The sequence below is a fragment of the Phocoena sinus genome, chromosome 5 (assembly GCF_008692025.1).
Source record: "Phocoena sinus isolate mPhoSin1 chromosome 5, mPhoSin1.pri, whole genome shotgun sequence".
Classification (NCBI taxonomy): domain Eukaryota; kingdom Metazoa; phylum Chordata; class Mammalia; order Artiodactyla; family Phocoenidae; genus Phocoena; species Phocoena sinus.
Genome location: NC_045767.1, coordinates 4,758,990 through 4,783,414, shown reverse-complemented (window position 1 = coordinate 4,783,414; position 24,425 = coordinate 4,758,990). Strand labels below are relative to the sequence as shown.

The 24,425-nt window shown below is 41.6% G+C and overlaps 2 protein-coding genes across 3 annotated transcripts; both read right to left on the bottom strand.

Annotated features, from left to right (window-relative positions):
* Positions 1 to 2,490: 2,490 nt before the first annotated feature.
* MGARP (mitochondria localized glutamic acid rich protein) lies at positions 2,491 to 17,728 on the bottom strand. Of its 2 annotated transcripts, none has more exons than XM_032632813.1 (4): positions 14,857 to 14,998; positions 9,557 to 9,660; positions 4,626 to 4,719; positions 2,491 to 3,326 (listed from the first exon to the last, which is right to left on the bottom strand). In XM_032632813.1, the coding sequence occupies exons 1-4, from the start codon at positions 14,936 to 14,938 to the stop codon at positions 2,884 to 2,886; spliced, it is 723 nt and encodes a 240-aa protein (XP_032488704.1). In that variant the 5' UTR covers positions 14,939 to 14,998; the 3' UTR covers positions 2,491 to 2,883. The 2 variants fall into 2 exon arrangements, with proteins under 2 accessions (XP_032488704.1, XP_032488705.1); XM_032632814.1 differs by lacking the exon at positions 14,857 to 14,998 and adding an exon at positions 16,874 to 17,728 and having other exon boundaries at positions 2,760 to 3,326.
* A 448-nt stretch (positions 17,729 to 18,176) lies between these two features.
* Positions 18,177 to 24,377, bottom strand: NDUFC1 (NADH:ubiquinone oxidoreductase subunit C1). Its single transcript, XM_032633530.1, has 4 exons — positions 24,267 to 24,377; positions 23,672 to 23,775; positions 22,106 to 22,185; positions 18,177 to 21,122 (listed from the first exon to the last, which is right to left on the bottom strand). The coding sequence occupies exons 1-3, from the start codon at positions 24,331 to 24,333 to the stop codon at positions 22,126 to 22,128; spliced, it is 231 nt and encodes a 76-aa protein (XP_032489421.1). The 5' UTR covers positions 24,334 to 24,377; the 3' UTR covers positions 18,177 to 21,122; positions 22,106 to 22,125.
* Positions 24,378 to 24,425: the final 48 nt, after the last annotated feature.

The window sequence follows — 24,425 nt, the reverse complement described above, 5'->3', positions numbered from 1 at the left end:
CAAAAAATACATGTGGTGGCAATAAGCAAAACCCAGACTGAAACAAAGCTACAGATCAAATGACCCAGTTTATTTAAAAAAATAGATTGCAAGGAGAAACAAAAGGGAGATGAAGGGGAACCTATAGAAAAATAGACTTAAGGACATATTGACCAATTGCAATTTGTGGACATCGATTCTGAGCCAAAAACAAACTGAAGGGAGGAGAAAACCCCTTATGAGGCAGTTAAGGAAATTTGATTCCTGACTAGATAATTAGCAATACTAAAGAATTATTATCGCTATTATTATTATTATTATTATTTTACGTACAGGCATTAGTGGTAGTAGAAGATTAAGCGGGTGGGACTACAAATACAAGATTTGCCAAGAGTTGATAATTGGTAAATCTGGGTGAGGGCACACGAAGATTCCTGACACTGTTCTCTCTACTTTTGTTTGAAATTTTCCACAATATAACATTAAAAAGAAATATGTATATATATATTTGTGTTTTTTTTAAGATGAGGAAGTTTGTGTTTTTGAATGACTTTGAGTGGACATTAACCATGGGGCTGAATAAAATAGCTAGAATTCTGGTGATTCATCCCGTGATCATGAGGAAAGTCTACCAAGGATAAAGCCAAAACATTCCTGATAGTATTGGGCTGGCCAAAAAGTTCGTTCGGTTAGTGACCATGTTGTCCAATAAAGTTCTCGGTGACAATGACAAATGTGTCTTTTACTTACAACCGAACGAACTTTTGGGCCAACCCAGCAGAACAGAATAATAGAAATAACCTGGTCCTTAACAACTGAGCCACAGAATAAACGAACCTGGCAGCTGCCTGACCTCCGGAGAGCTGCTTAGATAATAACTATCTCTGTTCTTTAATCTCTTTTGAGTTGGTTTCTGTTCTTTGCAGCAGAAAGCATCCTAACTAAAACAGTGGAGAAGAATGCATTTGTGTGTGTGTGTTGAGGTCGTAGAGTGGTACCGGGTAGTGTTTCTGCTCTATCTTACAGAATGTTTAGTGAAACAGCATCCCTTAATTGCAATGATTAAGTCCTTGCAGTTATTATTTCTTGCTAGCTCTCAAATCCCAGAGGGATTAAACCAGCCAGTTTATCATCTTGCACCTATATCCTACCCTAGTTTACCATGGGTGAAAATCTTAGCAACCGCACTGCTACAGAAGGCCAGGGAATAGCAGTCCTCCACCTACCACCAGGGATGGGGTCCTCATCGCCATCCAGCTGGAGAGTGATACAATTCCAGAACCCTATTCTTAGGGTCTGCTTCCTGGGACCACATCCAGTACAATTATCTTAGGTGGAGTTCCTAGAAACAGAGCTTGAAACAGGAATTTGGAGGCAGGTGATTTATTAAAGGAGTGCTCCCAGGGGAATAGGAAGGAGGCAAGCGGGATAGAACAGGGGGAGAAAGCTAAGCAAGGATGTAATCTCAGCTGGAAACCAGCTTCGACTGGGAAGCTCTGCGTTGTCCCTCAGCGAAGGCTCCACCTTTTGTACCGCCAGAGTAGTCATCATCAACTGTGAGCTGCCTAGGGTGAGGTTGGGGGTGGGGGGGGGGAATGTGTGACACTCAGAGCAGCTAGGATTAAATGTACTGGCCCAATTAAAGGGATCTAGTCAGAGCGCCAGTAGCATCCACTACCACTTCCCAACTTACCTGAGTAGCCGAAATCTTACTAGACCCTGCGTGATCTAGCCCACCCTTGCATAACCATTCTTTCTCTCTGAAATCGTCTCCACCGCTCTCCCTCTTTTTCATTCCACTTTAGCCACACACTGGCCACCTTGCAATTCCTCAAATTCTCTAGCATATTCATGTTTCAGATCCTTTACCCTTCTCAGTCCCCTCATCTGGGATGATTTTCCGCTGCTCTCCCAGCAGCCCCGCCCTGCCATGTCCTCATGACTAGGTCCCTTATACATCCTTCACATTTATACTCACAAGACAGCTTCTTAGTAAGGTCTTCTCTGTCTGCCCTAACCAACACTTATAATCCCTTTACTTTCATTATTTTTCCTTTCAAATACTTATCAGTATCTAACATACTATATAGTTGTCTTATTTATCTTGTTTATTATTTATATTTGTTTAGAGTATTTATATATACCCTAGAACATGAGCTGGGAAGGGTAGGAATTTTTATCTTTTTTTTTTTTTTTTAATCTCAACACTTAAAACAGTGCCTGGTAAATTACAGGTGCTCAGTTAACATTTGTTGACTATGGGAATGAATGACGACTGGCAAAAAGTGCCAGGATAAATGCTGCTTGAAGAGAATTAAACTGAAATGGAAAATACTGGCACAGCCTGCCGTGTAATATAGATGGGAGAATGGATACATATATTGCCCTATGCAGAGTTCTCCCTAGATTATGTTTTCTTTGATAACATTGCAATGTTCATGTGATGTTATGTGTGTATATTAGTATGTACTATTTATACATATAAATATTAGTGAATAATAATAGAAGCACTAAAGATTTTCCAAATTTATTTAAATGAGTTCAAATCAAAACTCAAGAATCTAGATTTACATACGTTAAAGAAAGGTAAAATTATAGCAAAATTAAAGTGAATGCAGGTTGTATAGATAGCTCAATTCCTATGATATAAAATTTAAATCCACAGGTGAAACTCTTTAAGCTCTTTACATGTCATATTCTGATCCCAGAGAGTAGAAAACTATTCAGCATGCAAAATCTCAAATCTCTCGATCCTGAAATCTAGCAGTAGACACCCCAAATCCTCAAGGCACACTAACATTTTCTAGAAAAGAAGCCTTTTTAAAATCTAAGGTTACTGAAACTACAAAAACACCTATCAGACCCTCTGTGGCATTTTTTGCCCACGTGTCAATCAGCATGAGATTAGCCTTGGGCTGAGGCGGCCTCAGAACAAACACTGGCTTCTTCCTGTAAATCAGCCCCAGCAGAGGAGTCTGACTCAACTGGAGAATTTTCTTCCAGTTCAGCATATTCACCACAGCTTTCGTTCTCGGTTGTACCTTTATCACTATGGATGGCAACAGCTTCATCCCGAACTGCGCTGGTAACCTCTGACGTGGTTTCAGTGCTGACCTCTGCGGTTTCTCCCATCCCCGCATCTGTCGCCTCTGACCCAGTTTCAGCACCAGCGGCAGTGGTCTCCTCGGCAGCAGCCTCCACGTTGTCTGGACAGGGGGAAGCCTCTTTGATGACTGCAACTGTAGCACTGGGAAGCTCTGCAGCATCCACCACCAGAGCTTCCACTAAAGGTACTTCGGGGGCTTCTGAACTGGCTTCCTCGGCACCCACAAGGTTCTCTTTTTCACCTTTAAAATTTAGTCCATTAAGCAAAGTATTAATTTAAAGAGCATGGGAAAACGGTGAGACACTGTGCAGTCATTTAAAAAAATGAGACAGATCAATAAGTACTGATATGACATGGTCTTCAAGGTAGTCTGTTCAGTGAAAAAAAAAGCAAGGAAACGAGCAATGTATACAGTATGGTACTATTTGTGTTAGGACAAAAGGAGGGTAATATAGACCTAGAGTTATATTTGTAGAGACCCTCTCCTGGAGGACACAAAGAAACTGGTGCTATTGGTTGCCTCTGGGGAGGTAAAATGAAGGGTCTGCTCTTCTGAAAACCCTTTTGAATCTGTTGAACTTAAGAAAATAATAATTTCATGTGATTATTTATTTTAAATACAAACCATGAAAATAAACAGGCAATGTGTCATGTGAAATAGCATGGAAAAGTAGCTAACTTACTAGCTGATGACTCGGAAAAGCCACTAGTCCTCCCTCAACCTCAGTTTTGTCATCTGTAAAATGGGGATATTAATAATACCTACCTCACGGAACTATTGGGAGGATTGACTACAATAATATGTATGAAGAGGGGTTTAAAACCAAGGAAGTGTTATGGAAATGCTGTATTTTATCATTATTACAATCAGCCATCTCATGATTATATTCAATAACGTTTACTAATGATATTCTGTTTCTTATTGTTCTCATGACTAAAAGGTTAAAACTGGTCCATGAGCAGCTGTTTTCTTTGTCCCTAAATAGTGATCATGGTATTTGATAATAATGGTCTTATAGTTGAGATGGAAAAAAGTATGGTTTAAAGCAAGCAGTTTAGGCAAGAAATATACATTAGGGTGAAAATGTCAAACTTCTGTTCTTACAAGTTGCCATTTTATCAGTCAGATCAACTGAGGGACTCAGTAGACATGACTGAATCTTCTAATGTCACCGCACACAGGTGGTCTTAGCCAAAACTGAAACAAAATTTGTTTCATGACTTAGAAAAAATTAACGAGAGAAATGAAAGGTCAAGCTGCTGAGAGAGACAGATACTAAAATATTACCACACAAAGAAGTCAAAGCTGCTGGTCAGCAGATTAAATGTGCAATGTTTTCATTTACCAAATGCTCTCATCCAAAACCTCTAACAATATTCTTTAGGCTTTGGTTGGACTTTCCCTTCCTGAATGAACTTCTACCCAGAGTCATTTTGGATTAAGTTAGTAAAGAAGCCAAAAACAAATACTGTCCATTGCTAGACTAAGATAATGAAAATCAGTGCCTCAAGGAAAAAGAAAAGAGTAAATTCACTTTACCTGGAAGTGGATGTAACTCTGCTTTGGTTTTTTCTTTCAAATTCGTTATATGATCGCTGTGTTTGGCTTTCTCTGAGGTGATTCTCTTGTAAGTCTGAAAGTAAATGTGTGCTTAAGTTTATTTCTTGAGCTCTAAGATTCATCATGCCAAGTTTAAAGCTATCTACAGTTCAAACAGGAGAAACCAATACACACCATCTACTCTTTTATTTCCCCTCTGGAAATCTTTGTCAATAAGTAGAATGCTTTAAAAAAGGAAAGAAACAAATGTTCTAACAGAGGTCAAAGATAACTGAAAACACACAAGGTGGATAGATAAAGACCAAGAAGAAAAGAAAATTATGCTAGAATCAAAATATTCTGACAGGCATTTGTGTCAGAGTAATGGAAATTTATATGCACACAAAAACCTGTACACAAATGTTCATGGTAGCTTTATTTGTAATCCAAAAACTGGAACCAGTCCAGACGTCCTACAACCGGTGAATCGTTACACAGACTGTGGTACGTCCAGGACATAGGACACTACTCAGCCATAAAAGGGATGAACTATAGATACAGGAAACAATTTGGATGAACCTCCAGGTAAATTATGCTGAGTGAAAAAAGCCAATCTCCAAAGGTTGCACACCTTAGGATTCCATTTAGGTAACATTACTATTATTATTATTAATTTTTTTGGGTAATGTTCTTGAAATGACAAGAAATAGAGAAATAGAGAACAGATGAGTAGTTGTCAGGAGGAAGGGAGGGGGAGAGCAGGCGGGAAGTGAGTACAATTACAAAAGAACAATACATGGGACCCTTGTGGTGATGGGACAGTCTTGTCTCTTGACTGTGGTGGTGAATACACGAATCTACACATGTGATAAAATTGCTTAGGACTAAATACATGCACTTGAGCGTACACACATACACACACACACACACAAGTGCATGTAAAGCTGGTGGAATCTGAATAAGGTCTATGGATCGTATCCATGTCAGTTTCCTGGCTGTGATATTGTTTTATAGTTAGCAAAGATGTTGTCACTGGGGGAAATGAGCTCTCTCTGTATTAGTTCTTATAACTGCAGGTGAAACTCAATTCTCCCGCAATGAAAAGTTTTCCAAAAGTCTTCCAAAATGACCCATTTGTAGACCCCAATGAAGATCCCTTAAGTCAGCTAGGTTTAGTCATTAAAAGCAGTAATATGACTGACCCACAGGTTACTTGAGAAACAAAATTGGTGATAAAGCTATCTTAATCTTAGATATACTGTGCAGGCCTCCTTTCATTTCAAAATCAAGTAGTATTCTCTGGCGTATTCATATTAGACAATGATATTTTAAAAATGAAAATCTCGGGCTTCCCTGGTGGCGCAGTGATTGAGAGTCCGCCTGCCGATGCAGGGGACACGGGTTCGTGCCCCGGTCCGGGAAGATCCCACATGCCGCGGAGCGGCTGGGCCCGTGAGCCATGACCGCTGAGCCTGCGCGTCTGGAGCCTGTGCTCCGCAACGGGAGAGGCCACAATAGTGAGAGGCCCGCGTACCGCAAAAACAAAAAAGAAAATCTCACTAGATAATATTGTTCATATTATCTCAGCTTAAAAACATGTTGGTAGATATTTCTCTCTTAGTGGCAGGTAGGATGACAGATTTTTAAAATTTGCATATTTATATGTAGTATTTTCTAAATTTTTAATCATTATAAACCTCATTAAAAGTTATCCTATGCAAATTACAAACCATTTTATAGTATGTTAAAATTAGACTGTGAAAATGGAAAACTCCATAAGCTCGGGGGTGGAAATGTTGCAAAAGTGGCCCTTGAACAAACCCTCAGGGTTTGGTGAATTCTGACTTGAATCATCTGGCTTTGAAACACACAGAGCAAACAGGATCAGCAGGAATGACAGTCAACATCTTTGTATAACAGCAGGGCATAGTTTCCTAGTGGGGTGGGAGCTCCTGACTTGTACACGGAGTCAGCACCCTCAGTTCTCAGTACAGTAAAGCTGAACCTGTGCCCAAGCTCATGTCCCTGAAATGGCCATCCCAGCCGCAACATCCCTAGGACATTAGTCTTATTGTTCAAGGGGCTAAAACACAATTTAGCTGCTAAAGCAGAATCAAAGAGATGTAAGAATAATTCACACTCATGTGTAACCCAGAGGATCTAGCTTTTTCAAATCGAACAGTATCAAGCACAGAGTAGAAGAAAGGTCTATTAGAAGAGAGAGTCTCAAAATTAGACTTTGAAGTTATTTCCAAATGATATTTTGTATTTATTAAATGTAAGCATCTAAAATCGACCACAGCTTTCAGAAACCAGTCTGGCATTTTGCTCTCCCAAGATACCCAGACCCTCAAAAAATGGAAGTGACCTGGGCCTTTCTCAGATTTTCAGAGGCTCTGGTAGTAGATTTTACTTGGAAATGAAAAAGTGCTCTTGCCTAGGGAGCATCCGTGGATTCAATTCAGATTAACCTCATATAGAATTTATTTTAGTGCAGGACAAGGAAGGGAAGGGGAAGGCTAGAATATGGGTTTTTGAGTGCCTCAGGTTCTGTATTTCCTCCTGAAAGTAGCCTAAGATTCTTGGGAATGAAGGCTTCCAATATTCCAGATAAAAACTACATAATCTGGGCTTCCCTGGTGGCGCAGTGGTTGAGAGTCCGCCTGCCTATGCAGGGGACACGGGTTCGTGCCCCGGTCCGGGAGGATCCCACGTGCCGCGGAGCGGCTGGGCCCGGGAGCCATGGCCGCTGAGCCTGCGCGTCCGGAGCCTGTGCTCCGCAACGGGAGAGGCCACAACAGTGAGAGGCCTGCGTACCGCAAAAAAACAAACAAACGAAAAAACGACATAATCTTAGAGGTGGAAAGGGACTTAGAGATCATCACCTTGTCCAATTTCCACTCCCACTGTGAGAGAACAAGGCCAGAAAGAGCTCTCAGGCGTAGCCAGTTTCTAACCAGCCAGTTAAGGTTGCTTTTGCAAAGGAGGATTTAGCGGACTGCAGAGGTTCATGTCTGGCACTGGTAAACATGATTAGGGGTGTAGCGATGTCCAGATGAAATTCAGTCTTCCAGCTTCCCACATAATCACATGGCCTAGTTTAATCTGTTTTCCAGTGGCCTATATCCAACGATAGCAGCCCTAGGCAGTGAATTCAATATTAAGCAGTAGAAAGATGGTAAAAGCAAAGGAATCTGGGTATGAGTGAAAGCGGGTAGGTTAGTGGAAGACAATCATGTAAGTGACATGTTTGAACTTTCCTGGCTTCTTGAGGCTTTCACGTTTCTGAAGAGTAGGATATGTATTTTGCTTTCATTACCTACATAGTCCTTTAAACTGCTCCTAGTTAGGACTAAAAATCTCTTTATGCATATTTCTGTAAGGTCAAACCAAAAGGTAGTGATTGTGTAGTCTTATGGCTCCTGAAGAATATATACTTATTCTCATTTTATTCATAATAAAGATTAGATTTCGGTTTAGAAAGTTTATGGCAAAAGGAGGAATGATTCAGATCAATAGGATTATTTATTTATTTATTTTTGGCCCCACAGTGCAGCTTACGGGATCTTAGTTCCCCAACCAGGGATTGCACTGGCCCCACAGCAGGGGAAGCGCTGAGTCCCAACCCCTGGACCTCCAGGGAATTCCTAGAATTATCTTATTAACTCACAAATGTTTCTCTTTTTTTTTTGAGCTCCAAAATCATACTATTAAAAGCTTTGTTTTATGGTGATTACTTGTGGGGAGTGGATAAGGAAGACCAGGGAGGAAAACATTCTTTTGATTTTATATATGTCTATTTTGAATTTTAAAAATATATATAGATAAATACTACTTAAAAAAAATAAAAGTAAAGGGCTTCCCTGGTGGCGCAGTGGTTGGGAGTCCGCCTGCCGATGCAGGGGACACGGGTTCGTGCCCCGGTCTGGGAAGATCCCACATGCCGCGGAGCGGCTGGGCCCGTGAGCCATGGCCGCTGAGCCTGCGCGTCCGGAGCCTGTGCTCCGCAACGGGAGAGGCCACAACGGTGAGAGGCCCGCGTAGTGGAAAAAAAATAAAATAAAAATAATAAATAAAAGTAAAGATGTAAAGCTAATAAAAAACTATGGAGACAGTTAAAAGACTAGGGGGAGAGAGGGAAGAATGAATGGTTGGAGCACAGGGCATTTTTAGGGCAATGAAACTATTCTGTGTGCTACTGTAATGGTGGATACATGTCAGTATATATTTGTTAAAACCCATATAATGTACAACACGGAGTGAACCCTCATGTAAACTACAGCCTTTAGTCAATAATAATGTATCAGTGTTGACCCATCAGTTGTAACAAATGTATCTCACTAAAGCGAGGTTGTTGATTTGGGAAAGGGGGGCAGAGGGGTAAGAGGAAGTATATGGGAATTCTCTGTACTTTCTGCTTATTTTTCTGTAAACCTAAAACTGCTCCAAAAAGTAAAGTCTATTAATTTATTTTTGGCCGTGTTGTGCAGCATGGGGAATCTCTGTTCCCTGACCAGGGATGGAACTCGCACCCCCTGCAGTAGAAGCGTGGAGTCTTAACCACTGGACCACCAGGGAAGTCCCATAAAGTCTATTAATTTTTAAAACGTTTCTCTCTCAAAACAGTTCTTGTCAAATGTTAATAATAGTACCTACCTTAAAGAATTGTTGTAATAATTAAATGAGCCATGAGTCTGTCACGTGGTAAACACTCGAAGGTCAGCCATTAGTACTGTTAGTATTTATAATAACATTGTTTTTAATGAAAGTCATCCATAGTTAGTGGTATTAAGTATTTTATACTTAAAATTTTTTTTCATAATCTTGTATATTTAATTAATCCCATGTCTTGATCTTGACATTGCTTTGAGTTTTACCACAGGTTGTAAAATATATGAATTCCTGAGCACCAAGGTGATTAAAACACTTACATAATATCCACCAGCACTGACTGTGACACCTACAACCAGATAATAGATCATATTTGATCCAGATGATCCAGGGAATTTGTTAGATGACATCCAGCGAAGAGATGCTAGAAAAACAAGTTTAAACACAGTTAGCTCTACCACGGGCAAAACTATTTTAAATGATTACATCCAAAAAAAATTTTTTACCCCTCAGTGAACCTAGAATCTATTAACATCAACTGAATTTAGCTTAAAGGAATACAGTATTACAAGGTAGGGTAATAATTCCACTTGACATTTTCTTAATCTAATTTGATAATTACTTATGAAACCTGTCATCCTGATGCTTCGCATCATGCTTTACTTCGAAGGAATGCAGACGTGGGTAAGGAGAAATGACAAAGCATTAAACAATTTTAACAGTCAAACGAGAGCATGTGAGCAAAAGAAATCCATTTATTGTATATTCTACACCACAGGATTCAATGGAAAAGATATTTTTACAAAAAATTAATTAAATACATTTGTGCTTAAAGTTTATATGTTAAATAAAACATTTATGTTGAAATCCAACACATTTCTATAAATCTATATTACAAATGTAGACATAGAAAGAAACTCTAATTCTTCTAATATAAAACCTTTAAAGATGTGCAGATAGAAGCTTTTTAAAAAATTTTTTCAATTTATTTTTTAACGTCTTTATTGGAGTATAATTGCTTTACAATGGTGTGTTAGTTTCTGCTTTATAACAAAGTGATTCAGCTATACATATACATATATCCCCATATCTCCTCCCTTTTGAGTCTCCCTCCCACCCTCCCTATCCCACACCTCTAGGTGATCACATAGCACCGAGCTGATCTCCCTGTGCTATGCGGCTGCTTCCCACTAGCTAGCTATTTTACATTTGGTAGTGTATATACGTCCATGCCACTCTCTCATTTCGTCCCAGCTTACCCTTCCCCCTCCCCGTGTCCTCAAGTCCATTCTCTACATCTGCATCTTTATTCCTGTCCTGCCCTTAGGTTCTTCAGAACCTTTTTTTTTTTTTTTAGATTCCATATATATGTGTTAGCATACGGTATTTGTTTTTCTCTTTCTGACTTACTTCACTCTGTATGACAGTCTCCAGGTCCATCCACCCCACTACAAATAATTCAATTTTGTTTCTTTTTATGGCTGAGTAATATTCCATTGTATATATGTGCCACATCTTCTTTATCCATTCATCTGTCGATGGACACTTAGGTTGCTTCCATGTCCTGGCTATTGTAAATAGAGCTGCAGTGAACATTGTAGTACATGACTCTTTTTGAATTATGGTTTTCTCAGGGTATATGCCCAGTAGTGGGATTGCTGGGTCGTATGGTAGTTCTATTTTTAGTGTTTTAAGGAACCTCCATACTGTTCTCCATAGTGGCTGTATCAATTTACATTCCCATCATATATAAGCTCTTTTAAGACAAATGTTGCCATAAGGTCATATCTAAAATAGAAGGGCAATTTTGTACAAACTAATAGAAATAGATTAAGGTACTGTATTATTCTATTTAAATATATTAACTCTATAGTGCTAGAATTTGTATATACCATATGCTATGGAATTGAAATTTTTATAATAGACTCAAAGCTAGAAGAAGCTTAAAGTTCATATAGCTCAAATTCTCTATTTTAAAGATAAAGAGGGACTTCCCTGGTGGCGCAGTGGTTAAGAGCCCACCTGCCAATGCAGGGAACACAGGTTTGATCTCTGCTCTGGGAAGATCCCACATGCCTAGGAGCAACTAAGCCCGTGCGCCACAACTACTGAGCCTGCGCTCTAGAGCCGGTGAGCCACAACTACTGAACCTGCATGCCACAACTACTGAAGCCCGCGCACCTAGAGCCTGTGTCCGCAACAAGAGAAGCCACTGCAACGAGAAGCCCGTGCACCGCAACGCAGAGTAGCCCCTGCTCACCGCAACTAGAGAAAGCCCGCGTGCAGCAACGAAGACCCAACGCAACCAAACATAAATAATAAATAAATAAATAAATTTATATTTAAAAAAAGATTATAACCGTAGGGACTTCCCTCGCGGTCCAGTGGTTAAGACTCTGAGCTTCCAATGCAGGGGGTGCAGGTTTGATCCCTGGCTGGGGAACTAGGATCCCACATGCCGGAGGTGCAGCCAAAAAATAAAAATAAATAAATAAATAAAACTAATCTTAAAAAAAAAAGAGTATAACTGTAAACACAACACACAAGGTCCCTAGCCTCAAAAAAGACGGAAAAGATATACAGGCGAATAATTTTAGACAAATAATTGCAATGCAGTATGACAAATGCTGTAATAGATGAAAGCAGAAGCAATAATAGCATGAAAACGCAGTGAAAGAACTCAGCTAGCTGGCTCAAGGTAACTGCCACGATTGAAAAGACGTGACCTGAGCTTTGAAGGAAAGTAGGAGTTTGTCAGATAAACAAGGGGAGAGAAAGTTGCATTGGAGGCAGAAGGCAGAGCGTGTGCAAAAGCATGAGACTCAGTGTGACTAGGAAAACTCAACGTATTTTGATGTGGCCTGACAGAGAATAAGGGTGTAGGGACCTGGAAGAAGTTATGATTTGCAGAAAGCAAATCTCAAGACATTTGCACAAACTACAAATCTCCATAGTAGCAAAATTGGGAAGATTTTGTATATATGTTCTTAGTTTGGGTATAAATGATCATCTCTTAGAAAGGAACAATTTTTCCCTACAAATGCGCCCTGAGAGGCTATGGTAAGAGGTTATGTCTTTGACTTCTAGTGGAGCTTTTGTTGGTTTAAAAATACAGCTGTTATTAAATAGGGAATATATAGCTTTCATAGTTGGCAACCAGTAATAAATATCAAAAAGTTTTTTTAGGGCTTCCCTGGTGGCGCAGTGGTTGAGGGTCCGTCTGCCGATGCAGGGGACACGGGTTCGTGCCCCGGTCCGGGAAGATCCCACATGCCGCGGAGGAGCTGGGCCCGTGAGCCATGGCTGCTGAGCCTGCGCGTCTAGAGCCTGTGCTCCGCAACGGGAGAGGCCACAGCAGTGAGAGGCCCGCGTACCACAAAAAAAAGTTTTTTTAAATAGGAAGAAATAGAGAAAATTACAGAGGTTTAAGTAAAGACAAATACAATTATGGCAGAGTTATTTAAAAGAGCAATGAAATGGGAAGTAAATATTTGGTAAAGATTAGACAAATTTTAGCATATTCATAAATGTGAAACAGATATTTTAATTTTTGCAGAAGACTGTCTACACGAGAAAATATTTACAATATATTAAATGAAAAGTTATAGCAAAATGATCTTTACAGGACTATCCCAGATTACGTACATTGTGGAAGCAATGTACATAAGAAAAAAAAATGCAGGAAGGGGGGTAAAATGTCTGGAACACCACGTACACTAAAATGTAGATAAATAGTGGTATTCACTAAGTGGTAGAATTACAGGCGACTTCTCGTTTGTCTTTCTGAGTTTTTTCGGTGATCTACTGTAAACCTAATTTATTTATTCATTAAAATTTTACATTTTTAAAAGCAAAAACCAGAGAACAAAATTTGATAGGCACGGTTAAAATTTTATCCTTCAATAAACTGAAACAATTTCATTTTTCATCCAAATTGGAAGTACCAATACAAGGTTAATGTCCATGACCGAAGCCAAATTTCCAGTCAATTACAGTTCTGAAAATACATAAATGAATCAACACTACAGAAAAGTAATTAGATGAAAATGAGGAAAAGACCAGCACTGCTACAACCAGTATTGCTAACTACCTGTTCAGAATTTTCAAACTTCTTTTCTTTTGCCCCAAGTCGGGGAGGAAATTATTTGAAATATGTGTAGCTACCAAAAAAGGATGTGTATGCGTGTCCGTGAGGACGGTGAGGGTTGCGTTCAGAGAGCTCGAAAGGCCACGGTCAGGGCCTTTTCCATCTCCCCACCCCCAATCACAACAGCCCCGTTATCTTCTGAACTTTCAAAGGAATGGCTTCCCCCTATTTCACCAGCGAAAAGTCTGCTCTGTCTCACTCGGCATAGAGATCAAGGAAAACGAAGACTCCTTATTTCTGTTACTGGAGGCAACTTCTTCTCAGTAGCATTTTAAGAGAAAACTAAAGCTAGTTACACATACCCTCCTTCCCTCCCACCATCACCATCACCACCGCAGGCCTAATCAAAGTTGAAACAAATTGGCCATGGAATTTTCCGCAGGAGTCGTTCTCTTTCTCCCCGACTCCAAAGCAAGCCTTAGCAAGTGGGGCAAAGTGAAGGGAGAACTAAGAACTTTCCACGAGGTTGTCTAAGAGCCAGCGCCCCAGTCTGGGACGGAAAAGAGAAGGAAGATGCGCGACGACTAGGAAAGAGCCGGCTGGGGCAGAACTGTCCGCGAGCGCAAACCTGGGCGCAGGGCCGCCGGCGGCTGGCAGGGAAAATGCTCTCCTGCTCACACTTCAGCACCTACGATGGCCCAGGCCCTAGGCTAGGCGCTTTCGTGCGTATCAATTTTTATTTAATAAGCTTCCAGCTCGCACTGCCACTTCCCCTTCAGGAAATTCGCTCCCTTTCCCCGTGCTTTAGAAAATCTACAGGTGATGGATACAGGGTGGGACGCAGCCCAACAGCTGGAGGGCTCCAGATCTCTCTGCAGCCCCTAAGGAAAGCGTTTCGAAGCCCCTTCCTCACCGGGGATGCCACGGCTCAGGCTCGGGGCTGCCGAGTCCTGAACAGGTCTTGAGTCTATTTACTCAGGAGCATTTACCCAACTTCTACGCGGCCGGCACTGCCTTCCGCGCACCCTGCCGAGCCCGCAGACCAGGGTCCATCTTCCCACCCATTCCTCGTGAAGTTGGAGAGCGCTTTGGGCCCTGTATTAAGACAAGGGGTAAGCTTTGCCGACTTTCGCCAGCCACTTTTCTAAGCGCTGTTAACTACATATTAACTCATTAAAACTCATTAGTGTCCCCATTTTGCAGATGAGGAAACTGAAGTGAAATCACTTGCCCAAGATCAAGATTCGAACCCAGGAAATCCAGTCCGGATCCAGAAGCCGCGCTGGAAAGGCACCCTACTTCCAAAGTCTCCAAGAATTTCGAGGTGATTTCCCGGCCACCCTCCCCCCTCTTCCCCGCACCCCCACCATCCCCATCCCTATCCCCAATCTCAGGCTTCTGCTGCCGGGGTTGGCTTTGGCCCACGAAGGGCAGGCGGGAACCGGCGCGCCCGCGCGATCTTTGCGCGAGGCACCTGTCCTCCTCAGGCTTGGACGCCGGGAGAGGCCCCCCGGGCCAGCGCCTGCGACTCACCGTCCTTCCGGAGCGGCGCGGGGCCTGGGGACGCCCGCAGAGGCAGCGCCAGGGTCTTGGAGACCGCCCTGAGGAGGTACATCGCGCCCGGCTCCCTGCACGCCGCTGCCGCTGTAGCCCCGCGGTGCTGCGGGGCGCGGGGAGCCCTGGCGAGCCCCGCCCCGGGGAGGGGCGCTGACCCCTGCCCGCCCCGCCCCCGCGGCCCCGTGGGGGATGTGCGCAGGGGTTGGTCGTGCGCACCGTCCTCCCTCAACCCAATCTGCAGGCTCTGTCGCCTTCGCCTGGGCCCGAGAAGCCGATGGTGGCATCTCGGAAAAGGGATGGAGAACCGAGAAGTCGCCGTCAGCTGCCTGCCCTGTACTGTTCCAGTCAGTGGGACTCCTCAGAGCAGGCTGAGATGTCTCGGGACTCGCATCCGGAATAAGACACAGACAAGATTTATCATGCCGTGTGCAAGCTGAACCCACTTTCTCTCACGCACTCCGCTAGCTTTCCTAGGAGTGGAAAGGGTAGCTGGAAGTTCCCTGGAGATGGAGGAGGGGGGTAGCCTCAGCCTCCCATTAGTGCTCTGGGTGATGTTCAGAATCCTAAGAAACTTCCCGCTTAATGGCTGAATTTCTAGGCAATTCACGATTACAATGACTTTTAAATATAAACTCCAAAAATGCTGCATATTCCTCTATGGGATGTGAAGCTAGTATTTCCAAATCAACTAAAAACACTGAATTATTAGTTTCTCCCTCCAGATTTCAATCACTTGCCTCATTGTGGCGGGCGACAAGAATCTGTCATGGTTTGAATATGGAAACCAATAATTTATGCTTATAACATTTTCTAAGTGATTAATCTTTGGAAGGCACCATTTCCTACTATTATAACCCCTTAAGTATGTTTGGCACTTGACAGTTTATAAAGCACTTTCACATAATTTTCTCCTTTAATTTTTATTTCATCCCTCTGAGGAAGGTGGCAATTACTCGGTTTAGCAAACGACCAGGTGGTGGGGAGGAATTTTCAAGGACAGATGGTTATGATTTTTTTTTTTTTTTTAAAGGACACGAACATAGTCCTTCTAGTTCCATGTTCTCTTGGCAGGTTACGGGCAAACTACTTGCTCATTTGCTAGGTGAATAACTAAACACTCCTCAGAGGTTCTCGTTCTGAACCCAATTCTAATAATATTTAATACAGTCTCATTTAAGGAGTACAAGCCAATGATCAGAACTTGTTTTTTTTTTCGGTATGCGGGCCTCTCACCGTTGGGGCCTCTCCCGTTGCGGAGCACAGGCTCCGGACGCGCAGGCTCAGCGGCCATGGCTCACGGGCCCAGCCGCTCCGCGGCATGTGGGATCCTCCCGGACCGGGACACGAACCCGTGTCCCCTGCATCGGCAGGCGGACTCTCAACCACTGCGCCACCAGGGAAGCCCCAGAACTAGTGTTTTGATGCTCAGTCACTAGCTATTCCTAGTGATTAAACCTTAAGAGCAAATAGGTAATCTGTGTTAATGAGAGGTCAGATTTAGACTTCCAAGCTCCAAAGAACGGGCTGGACCCAGACCCTCCACCAAGAAGTTAGGTGGTCCTGAAAGTAACAAAATGCAGGTTAGTACACTTGCTACCTTTGCCCAGCATCAAGTATACGTCCTAGAATGAACTGCTGGCAGCTAGTACAGACTGTCAAATCAAATCAAATCTGTGGGGAGAGCTAACCATTTCCAATTTAGTGCAGCTCAAGTTAAAATTAAAAGAGAAAACAAATCTGTTTACCACTACAGCTCATTCCTTCTTTGGTCTACTTAGGGCTGAATTTTGACTTAGTTGCCAGGGAGAGGAAATAGTAAAAGGCAGTAAATGCATTTTAGTGAGTATCCACATGAGTAAAATGTGGATAACTCCTTTATTCAGTGTTGCCGTCAGCTGTAAAGCACATTAGGTATAAAACACGCTCAGCTAGTTGGAGAAGGCAGGGCTAGACTCTGACTTCCAGCCTAAGCCGAAGCTCCAGGCCCACTTACAATGTTCTGATGCCTCTCAGCGCGCACATGATAGGATCCATTATAGTCCACCATCTCATCATATGGTAAGGTCCAGCGGGGAGTTTATCATGTCCTCTAGGTTGGATGTGGCCATCCCAGCTGGCAAAGGCAAGAACTGTGAGATAAATAGTGCCACTTCTCCAGATCCCTTTTCATCTTAGCTGAAAGCTCATGCCTCTTGGATCAAAGGGAATTTGCCACCTACTCTACTGCTCCTGTAGGATATGTGGCTTTCCATTTTGATGTCAAACCCTTCCCACATTTTGATGAAACGCTTCCCAAGAAAGGACATGCCTGTGGGGTGTCAAATTCACTCTGTAGCAAGCTGTTTCTCCAGAACCCTGAGAGAATTTTAACAGTAGGTCTTCGCTATACAAGACTCTTAAGGCTGAGACAGTAGTTTCCCAGCTGTTAGTCACACTGCTTATAATGCTGCCCTTGAGCACATCCTTGACATTTTTCTTGGTCTTGTTGGGAAAACAAGAACTTAGGGTTAGAGTTAACTTGGTTTATCTAAGATGATCTCCACCTAACTTTGATTGTTGACAAAGACAGTATTAGTTTTAAAAACATATTGTAAGAGAGGGAGCTCACAAAGCTCCCTAACCACTGGCACTATTAGTCATACTTACTCAAGGCTTAAGTTCCATATAATTAAAGGCAATTTTCAAAGACTGAGTGATTTCCTAGGCTCCACAGAAAGCTAGAAACAGTTTTTTTTTAAATATTAAATCCCTAAGCTATAACCTGTACTTTCATTAGATCAATACGGATATAAAGTGAAACAATTTAGAAGAGTATCTAGGAAGACAAATTGGAAAGTAATTTGAAGAAGTGCTGGTAAGCACGCTTTTTAACATCTTTATTGGAGTATAATTGCTTTACAATGGTGTGTTAGTTTCTGCTGTATAACCAAGTGAATCAGCTATACGTGTACATATATCCCCATATCCCCTCCCTCTTGCGTCTCCCTCCCACCCTCCCTATCCCACCGCTCTAGGTGGTCACAAAGCCCTGAGCTGATCTCCCCGTGCTACGTGGCTGCTTCCCACTAGCTATCTGTTTTACATTTGGTATGCACGCTTTTGATGGCCTAAAATATTTCGATAAAGTGAAGGAGAAAGGACAATCAAGATGGTAAATTCTTAAACTATTCTTGGAGGTTCCTCAGTACTCTTCCCATCTATTCACTTTCTCTTCTGTAGTAAAATAAACATGACATTCCCTACCCCTTCCATATTATTTTCCTAAGGCTACCATAACAAATTACTACAGACTTGGATGGCTTAAAACAACAAACTTTATTCTCTCACAGTTCTGGAGGTTAGAAGTCTGAAGTCAAGGTGTGAAACATGCAGGCGAGAACCCTTCCAGCTTCTGACGTTTACGGTAATCCTTGCTTTCCACATGCATCACTCCAGTCCCTGCCTCCATCATTCCTGTCTTCTCCCTGTGTGTCTGTGTCTTTTCTCCTTAGAAACATCCCAGTCACATTGGACTAAGGGCCCACTCTACTCCAGTATACTCATTTTAACTAATTATATCTGCAAATACCCTATTTCCAAATAAGGTTACATTCTGAGATAATGGGGGCTAGGACTTCAACATATCTTTTTGGGGACCAAAATTTAACCCATAACAACTTCTTATACTTAAAACTGAGCTCCTATAGCTTGTTTTTTTTCTCTACGGCAACTTAAGAAACTAACTTAATGACTATCTCACAGACACTGAATCTGAAAAAAAAGGTCCGATTTTGATCTAATAAAAAACTTGACAACATTTGACATATGAATTTGTCTGTTATCTTCTTTTTTATGGAAACTCTTTTACATTATTGCTAAAGGAACCATCATTTGACCAAGTTCTTCTTAGGAGTTGTGTATCAGAACGATTCTCGTTCAGTCCAGCTAAAACATCTCAGTTTAAGAGACTACTGACTGTAGCCCTCTCTTTACAACGTGGGCTGGGGAAGAGACGGTCTGCGTGCAAAGGAAATAAAGCACATAGGCAGAAAGCAGAGCCAAGAGCAGAAGTGTGGGTAACATCTGAATGCCAGGCCCCAATTATTCCTGGGCTCAGGTGCACGCCTGTTACGGCAGTCTGTGAGTCACTCTGTATCCTCATCACCTTCTTTTAGTTTAATATAATTTGAGTTAGGTTTCAATATTTAGTTTAGAAAGCACCTCTCACCAGTGCCCCTGTATGGCACAACCCTAGGGGGTGTTACTCAGGGTAATCTGCATCTGTACTGTCCAATGCGGCAGCCACCAGCCCCACGTGGCTATTTAATGAAAAGGAAATAAAACTAAAAAAAATGCAGTCACATTAATCGCATTCCACATGCTCAGTAGCCACATGGGAGTAGTGGCCACTACGCTGGCTAGCACAGGCAGAACATGTCCATCACCGCAGAAAGTTCTGTTGGACAGCCCTAGTCTTCGCGAATGGCTCCCCCTGGAGTTACAGAGGCACGATCAAGATGAAAGTCCACACAGGGCAGCTTTATTTTCAAGGCCCGACATACAGTAAATCTTGCTTGTTAAAGCTGTATTTTATTTCCAACTAAGGTTATCAGTTTCCAGAATTTCAAGTGTCTTAGAGTTTTCTGTTCCCTTTAGGGATGTGAATTTTAAGTGTCTCTTTTAGGGTAAAGTTCCTTGAACTGGGAGTTGATACCTGACTTCTTGGTCCATTACCACGTGACAGTATTAGTTTCCTACTGCTGCTATAACAAACTTAGTGGTTTAAAACAACACAAATTTATTATCTTACATTTTTGTAGATGAGAAATCCGACATGGGTCTCACTGGGCTGAAGTTAAGGTGTCAGCAAGGCTGTTCCTTTCCGGAGGCTCCAGGGTAGAATTTCTTTGACTTCTCTGTCCCTTGGCTCTTGGCCCTCTTTCATCTTCAAAGCTAGCAATGGCCGGCTGAACCTTCCTCATATCACACCACTCTGACACATACTGGTGCCTCCCTCTTCCACTTCTAAGGACCCTTGTGATTACATGAGGCCCAACCAGATAATCCAGGATAATCTCTCCATCTCAATGTCAGCTGATCAGGACACTTAATTCCATCTGCAACCTTAATTCCCCTTTGCCTAACCTAACCTAACATAGATACAAATTCTGGGGAGTAGGACATGGTCATCTTTAAGGGTCCATCACTCTACTTTCCAGTGATAATTGGGCAGATGACTCTTTACCTCTGGTTTTTGCATTTGTAAAATTATGGAATTGGTCTATATGACCCCCTAAGGTCCTTTCCAGTTCTACCACCTAGGACTCCGAATTGACAAAAGTTAATAGTTACTGTTTTATCTGGTCTTTCACTGAATTTGGATTAAATACTTATTCTGAGATAATGTAACTCTGACTTTATGTTCAGAAGTGACTTCCAAAGGTATCGGGCCATGAATCTCCCAGAGTAAGTGTTGGCCAGAGCCCCAAACACAAACAAAGCCATTTATAAGGCAATGAAACTTTCTATTTAACATCAGAATGGAGATACAAATAATACACTTTCAAATGTATAGTATTAATACATTAAGTGTTTAAATTATAAGTTAAGGAAGTGGCATATAAATAGGTGTTAACTGATTCACACGAAAGGGTTTTAATGAGGGATAAATGAAGTGTTTTTTCATTTGTCTCTATTAGCTCTCACCAACTCCTTTTTTTGAATAGTCTGTTATTCATTGGATGAAAGTCATATGAGCAAAAAGAGCCAACTGTGGCCATACCGGTGTGAAAAACAGTCACCCAAATGAAACGCATTCAAACTCAAGGAAATGGAGTCAGAAGAAACTCCGGTAAGAAGAAAACAGTATTTGGGTTCTTTTGTATTTTAAATAATAGAGTAGTAGTAGTTCTATCATCCTGATCACTAAATAAGTGTTCTGATTAGAAATCAGAAGTTGATAGAAGGACTAAATCCTCAGCAGTGATTTTTTTTTAAATCTATATCCTTAAAAAGTTTTCTTACCAATGACCCAATTATCAGATGGCACTTTCCACATTAAAATACTTCTAGTAATTTACGTTAGAATTGACATTTTATACATTGTCACAATGTACATAATCTGAAGAATACAGAAGTATTTTTTAATTTAATTATGTGAAACACAAATGCTGACTTGACATATGTTCACATGTAACTCTTTCTCTCAGTTTACAGCTCAACAGATTGGTGAATCCAGAGGAACTGCTATAAACACTATATACCTATAATGGAAAAAAAAAGAAAACTGTAGCATTAACCAGCAGAAGTAATATTAAAATTAGACCATTCTGAACAATGCACCTTAAAGTGTCAGGGGAAGTCTAAGAAAACAAATCCACAAAGAATATCAACTCCTCATTTCATCTAAATTTTAGCAAAAAAAAAATTTTTTTTTAAATCTTAACTACAGGAGTAGCAAAAGCATCTGGTTTTGATTTAAAAACCTATTTCATTTTCATCTCTTGATTGACTGAAGTAGTGAACTGGGCAAGGTGATAATAATAGAACAAAATGTACATTTGTGATTACTATTTTATTCTTCAAGCACATATAAGTTATCTACTTTAATCAACCTAATCCAAGAAAGCTGAGATTTATAAGGATGATTTTTCATTTTACAAAAGGATTAATATGGGATTTCTTTAAAAATATTTTCAGAAATATGGCACATATATACATATAAAATAAACTCACTCTTTTAAATAACAGACCATGCGGTGTATTCTATCTTATTCACAGCTAGGTTTTATCAGGAATTGTCCAACTGGGTGTTAGTTGTAATGACAATTGTAATAAAATCGTCATGCAGGAAGAAGTTTAACAATTGAATGCCCTGTTCTCATGGAAGTTTACACTCAAGTGTGGTATATGACAAACAGGTATTAAGAAATACACACACAAACAATGATAACTTGTCCTAAGTGCTAGGAAGGCACTGTGTACAGCACTATTAGATTTAAGGAAATACGATTTTGGTTTCATTCTTCAGCAGAACTTCCTTTGAACACAGTCAAAGCGTAATGATTAAAAATGATTATACTAAGAGATCCTTGAGCCAAGGTATTAAAAATTCATCAATTTGTCACAGACAGGAATATAGGTGCTGAAAAGTATAAACCTAATGAAAAAAGTCAAAACACATTATTTAAAAAGAGGTCAAATTAACTTGTACAGTCTATTCAATCCCAGAAAATCACATACTTACTGTATCGGTATTTCAAAAGTTTATTCCAACCCATTTCTTCTTTCATACTCTAAAACATCTTCATTATGTTGTTTTATGAGCTGGAAGCAGGTAAGAGTTAAAATCAGAAATGCAATCTTCCTGGCAACTTAAAGACGAGAAGGAGAAGATCAACTAATGATATTTATATTTTGCAAGAGAAAGAAGGATAGATTAAAAGAATTACAACTATTCTAGTTAGAAATAAAAGGCTAAGGGATACAAAAGTCCAAAAGCTATGAATGATATGTACTTGTTCACCATAATCTGACATACTATAAATTTGAGAAGGCAACCCTTAAAAGTTTAAATCCAACTTCTGCAAATAAGTTACTTCACTCAGTGGGTAATTAATGGAATGGAGAGCCTTCCCACAGAGGGGCTAAAGCAACAGGACAGAGCAGAACCTGGTTATTAGATGGGGTCGGTGGATGTGTACTATACTTCTAACCTCAGAAGTATGAAACTGTGAGTGAACGACCAACCCACATCCCCCAACTATGTATGTATTAATTGGATGTCACGGAGGACAGCCACTTTCTCAGAACCACTGTCTGACAGAATATGCAACTAGAACCATGGCTGATACAGGGTGACATGTGTTGCAAAGATCCAATATCAATCAGAGCTCTCAGCAACAAGTTTCTTTTTAGGAAAACTTTAAGAACGTATAAAGTTACATTATAACAACCATTATTTTGAAAGGATTAGTTACTAAGTTGTAAGTAACTTTCAACTTCTCTTCCGCCTTTCCATGTCAAAGAGCTGAACTACTTTAATGAAAAAAATCCCAAATAAGAGATCTAAGAGCTGGAGGTAGGCGGCAGTGGAGGAAAATTCCAAAACAAAACATTTAAATACTAATGTAGCACAGATACTTTTAAAAATTTTATCTATGGAGAGACAGTATTTCACAGTGGTCTACAGTATAGCTCTGAAGTCAGGGAGAACTTGGTTTGGCAAATTAATTTCTCCAAGTGTTTCCTACATCCGTAAAAGGTCAACAATAATAGTACCACCACATAGTGTTGTTGAAAAAATTAAACAAGTTTTTACAGGTAAAGCATTTGGCATACTGTAAACAAAGACAAAAAAGAAAGAAAGAAAGAAAAAGGCTGCTACACACTAGGTACAATTTCCAACAATGTATTTACACAAACATTGTTAAAATCTTATAAGTCCAATGGGATTTAATTTGTATAGCTTGTTCATTTACGATCTGTCCCTATGGCATCTGAAAAAAGTGCCTTCATAAAACCCCAACCTGCCTCCATCTTTATTAAGAAATAAACTAAAGGATAATATGTAGTAAAACTGCCATTCACGACAAAACCAGGCGAAGGAACAATGACAGAAATTTCAGCCTCATTATACTTTCTCGATGCCTCCGAAACCTTAATATTTTTTAGTCCTTGGAGAAATAGATTATTAGCAGTTACATAAATAACCTATGGTATGGGAGATTTGCTGCGCAACACTCAACCTCACACCGGTACTTGTCCTCTCCAGCGTGCTGGAGTAGCACGATTTAAGGGAGTATATACTTACATAGATCCACAAGAAAACGGAGGTGCCCAAGGTCAGTCCAACCTTCAGCCAGTCAGGTCTGCCTTGTGGCGGTTCCCGAATATAGAACTTTGACCGCGCTGAAGCTGAAAGGGGACAGAAAGGGTCTCTAAATCTATAACTTATCACCCTGTAGGGATAAACCTGACATTTACATGCGTATTGTCGCTTTTAATTCCCCCTTCTACTTCCTCATTTAAGCAGCCACAGAGAGGCCTAGTAACTCGCCCTGGGCCACCAGCAGGGCCAGACCGGGCTTTGGCGACCCTCCGACGTCTCGGGCGTGGGCGGATAGAAGCGCCCCCGGGAGGGTCTCCTTCTCCCGCGTCTGCAGGAGGAGGGACTCAAAGTCCATTCGCCGAGACCCCGAGGGGTCGGACGGCACTGGGAGGAGGGTGGGCGGCGGCTGACGGGGAGCCGGGGGTGGAGGCAGGCGTGGGCTCCGGAAGACTGGCCGGCGAAGGTCACTGCCGGACAAGCCCGGGGCGCAGCCGCCTCCTGCCCCTGCGGGGCTGGGTTCGCCCTGGGAGCCGCAGCCTGGAGGGTCGGGGCGGCCTGCTCGAGGAGGGACACTTACAGCCGCTCGGGAGCCTGGCCGGGGCCAGCAGCTTGGAGAAAGGGCGCAACAACGCGGACAGCGCCATCTTGCCGGGTTGGGCTCCGCCTCCTCCAGCCCCGCCGCTCTCGGGGGTCGGCGTCCGGCCAAGCGCCCCCTGGCGGGCGGAGGCGCGGAACC

Coding starts and splice junctions, on each gene's coding strand:
- MGARP (XM_032632813.1), bottom strand. CDS start 14,938: ATGTACCTCCTCAGGGCGGTCTCCAAGACCCTGGCGCTGCCTCTGCGG. Junction 4,720..9,556: donor TCAGTGCTGGTGGATATTAT/GTAAGTGTTTTA, acceptor ATTTACTTTCAG/ACTTACAAGAGAATCACCTC. Junction 3,327..4,625: donor AGAGTTACATCCACTTCCAG/GTAAAGTGAATT, acceptor TAAATTTTAAAG/GTGAAAAAGAGAACCTTGTG.
- NDUFC1 (XM_032633530.1), bottom strand. CDS start 24,333: ATGGCGCTGTCCGCGTTGTTGCGCCCTTTCTCCAAGCTGCTGGCCCCG. Junction 23,776..24,266: donor GGCCAGGCTCCCGAGCGGCT/GTAAGTGTCCCT, acceptor GTCCCCTTTCAG/CTTCAGCGCGGTCAAAGTTC. Junction 22,186..23,671: donor CCGTTTTCTTGTGGATCTAT/GTAAGTATATAC, acceptor ACCTGCTTCCAG/CTCATAAAACAACATAATGA.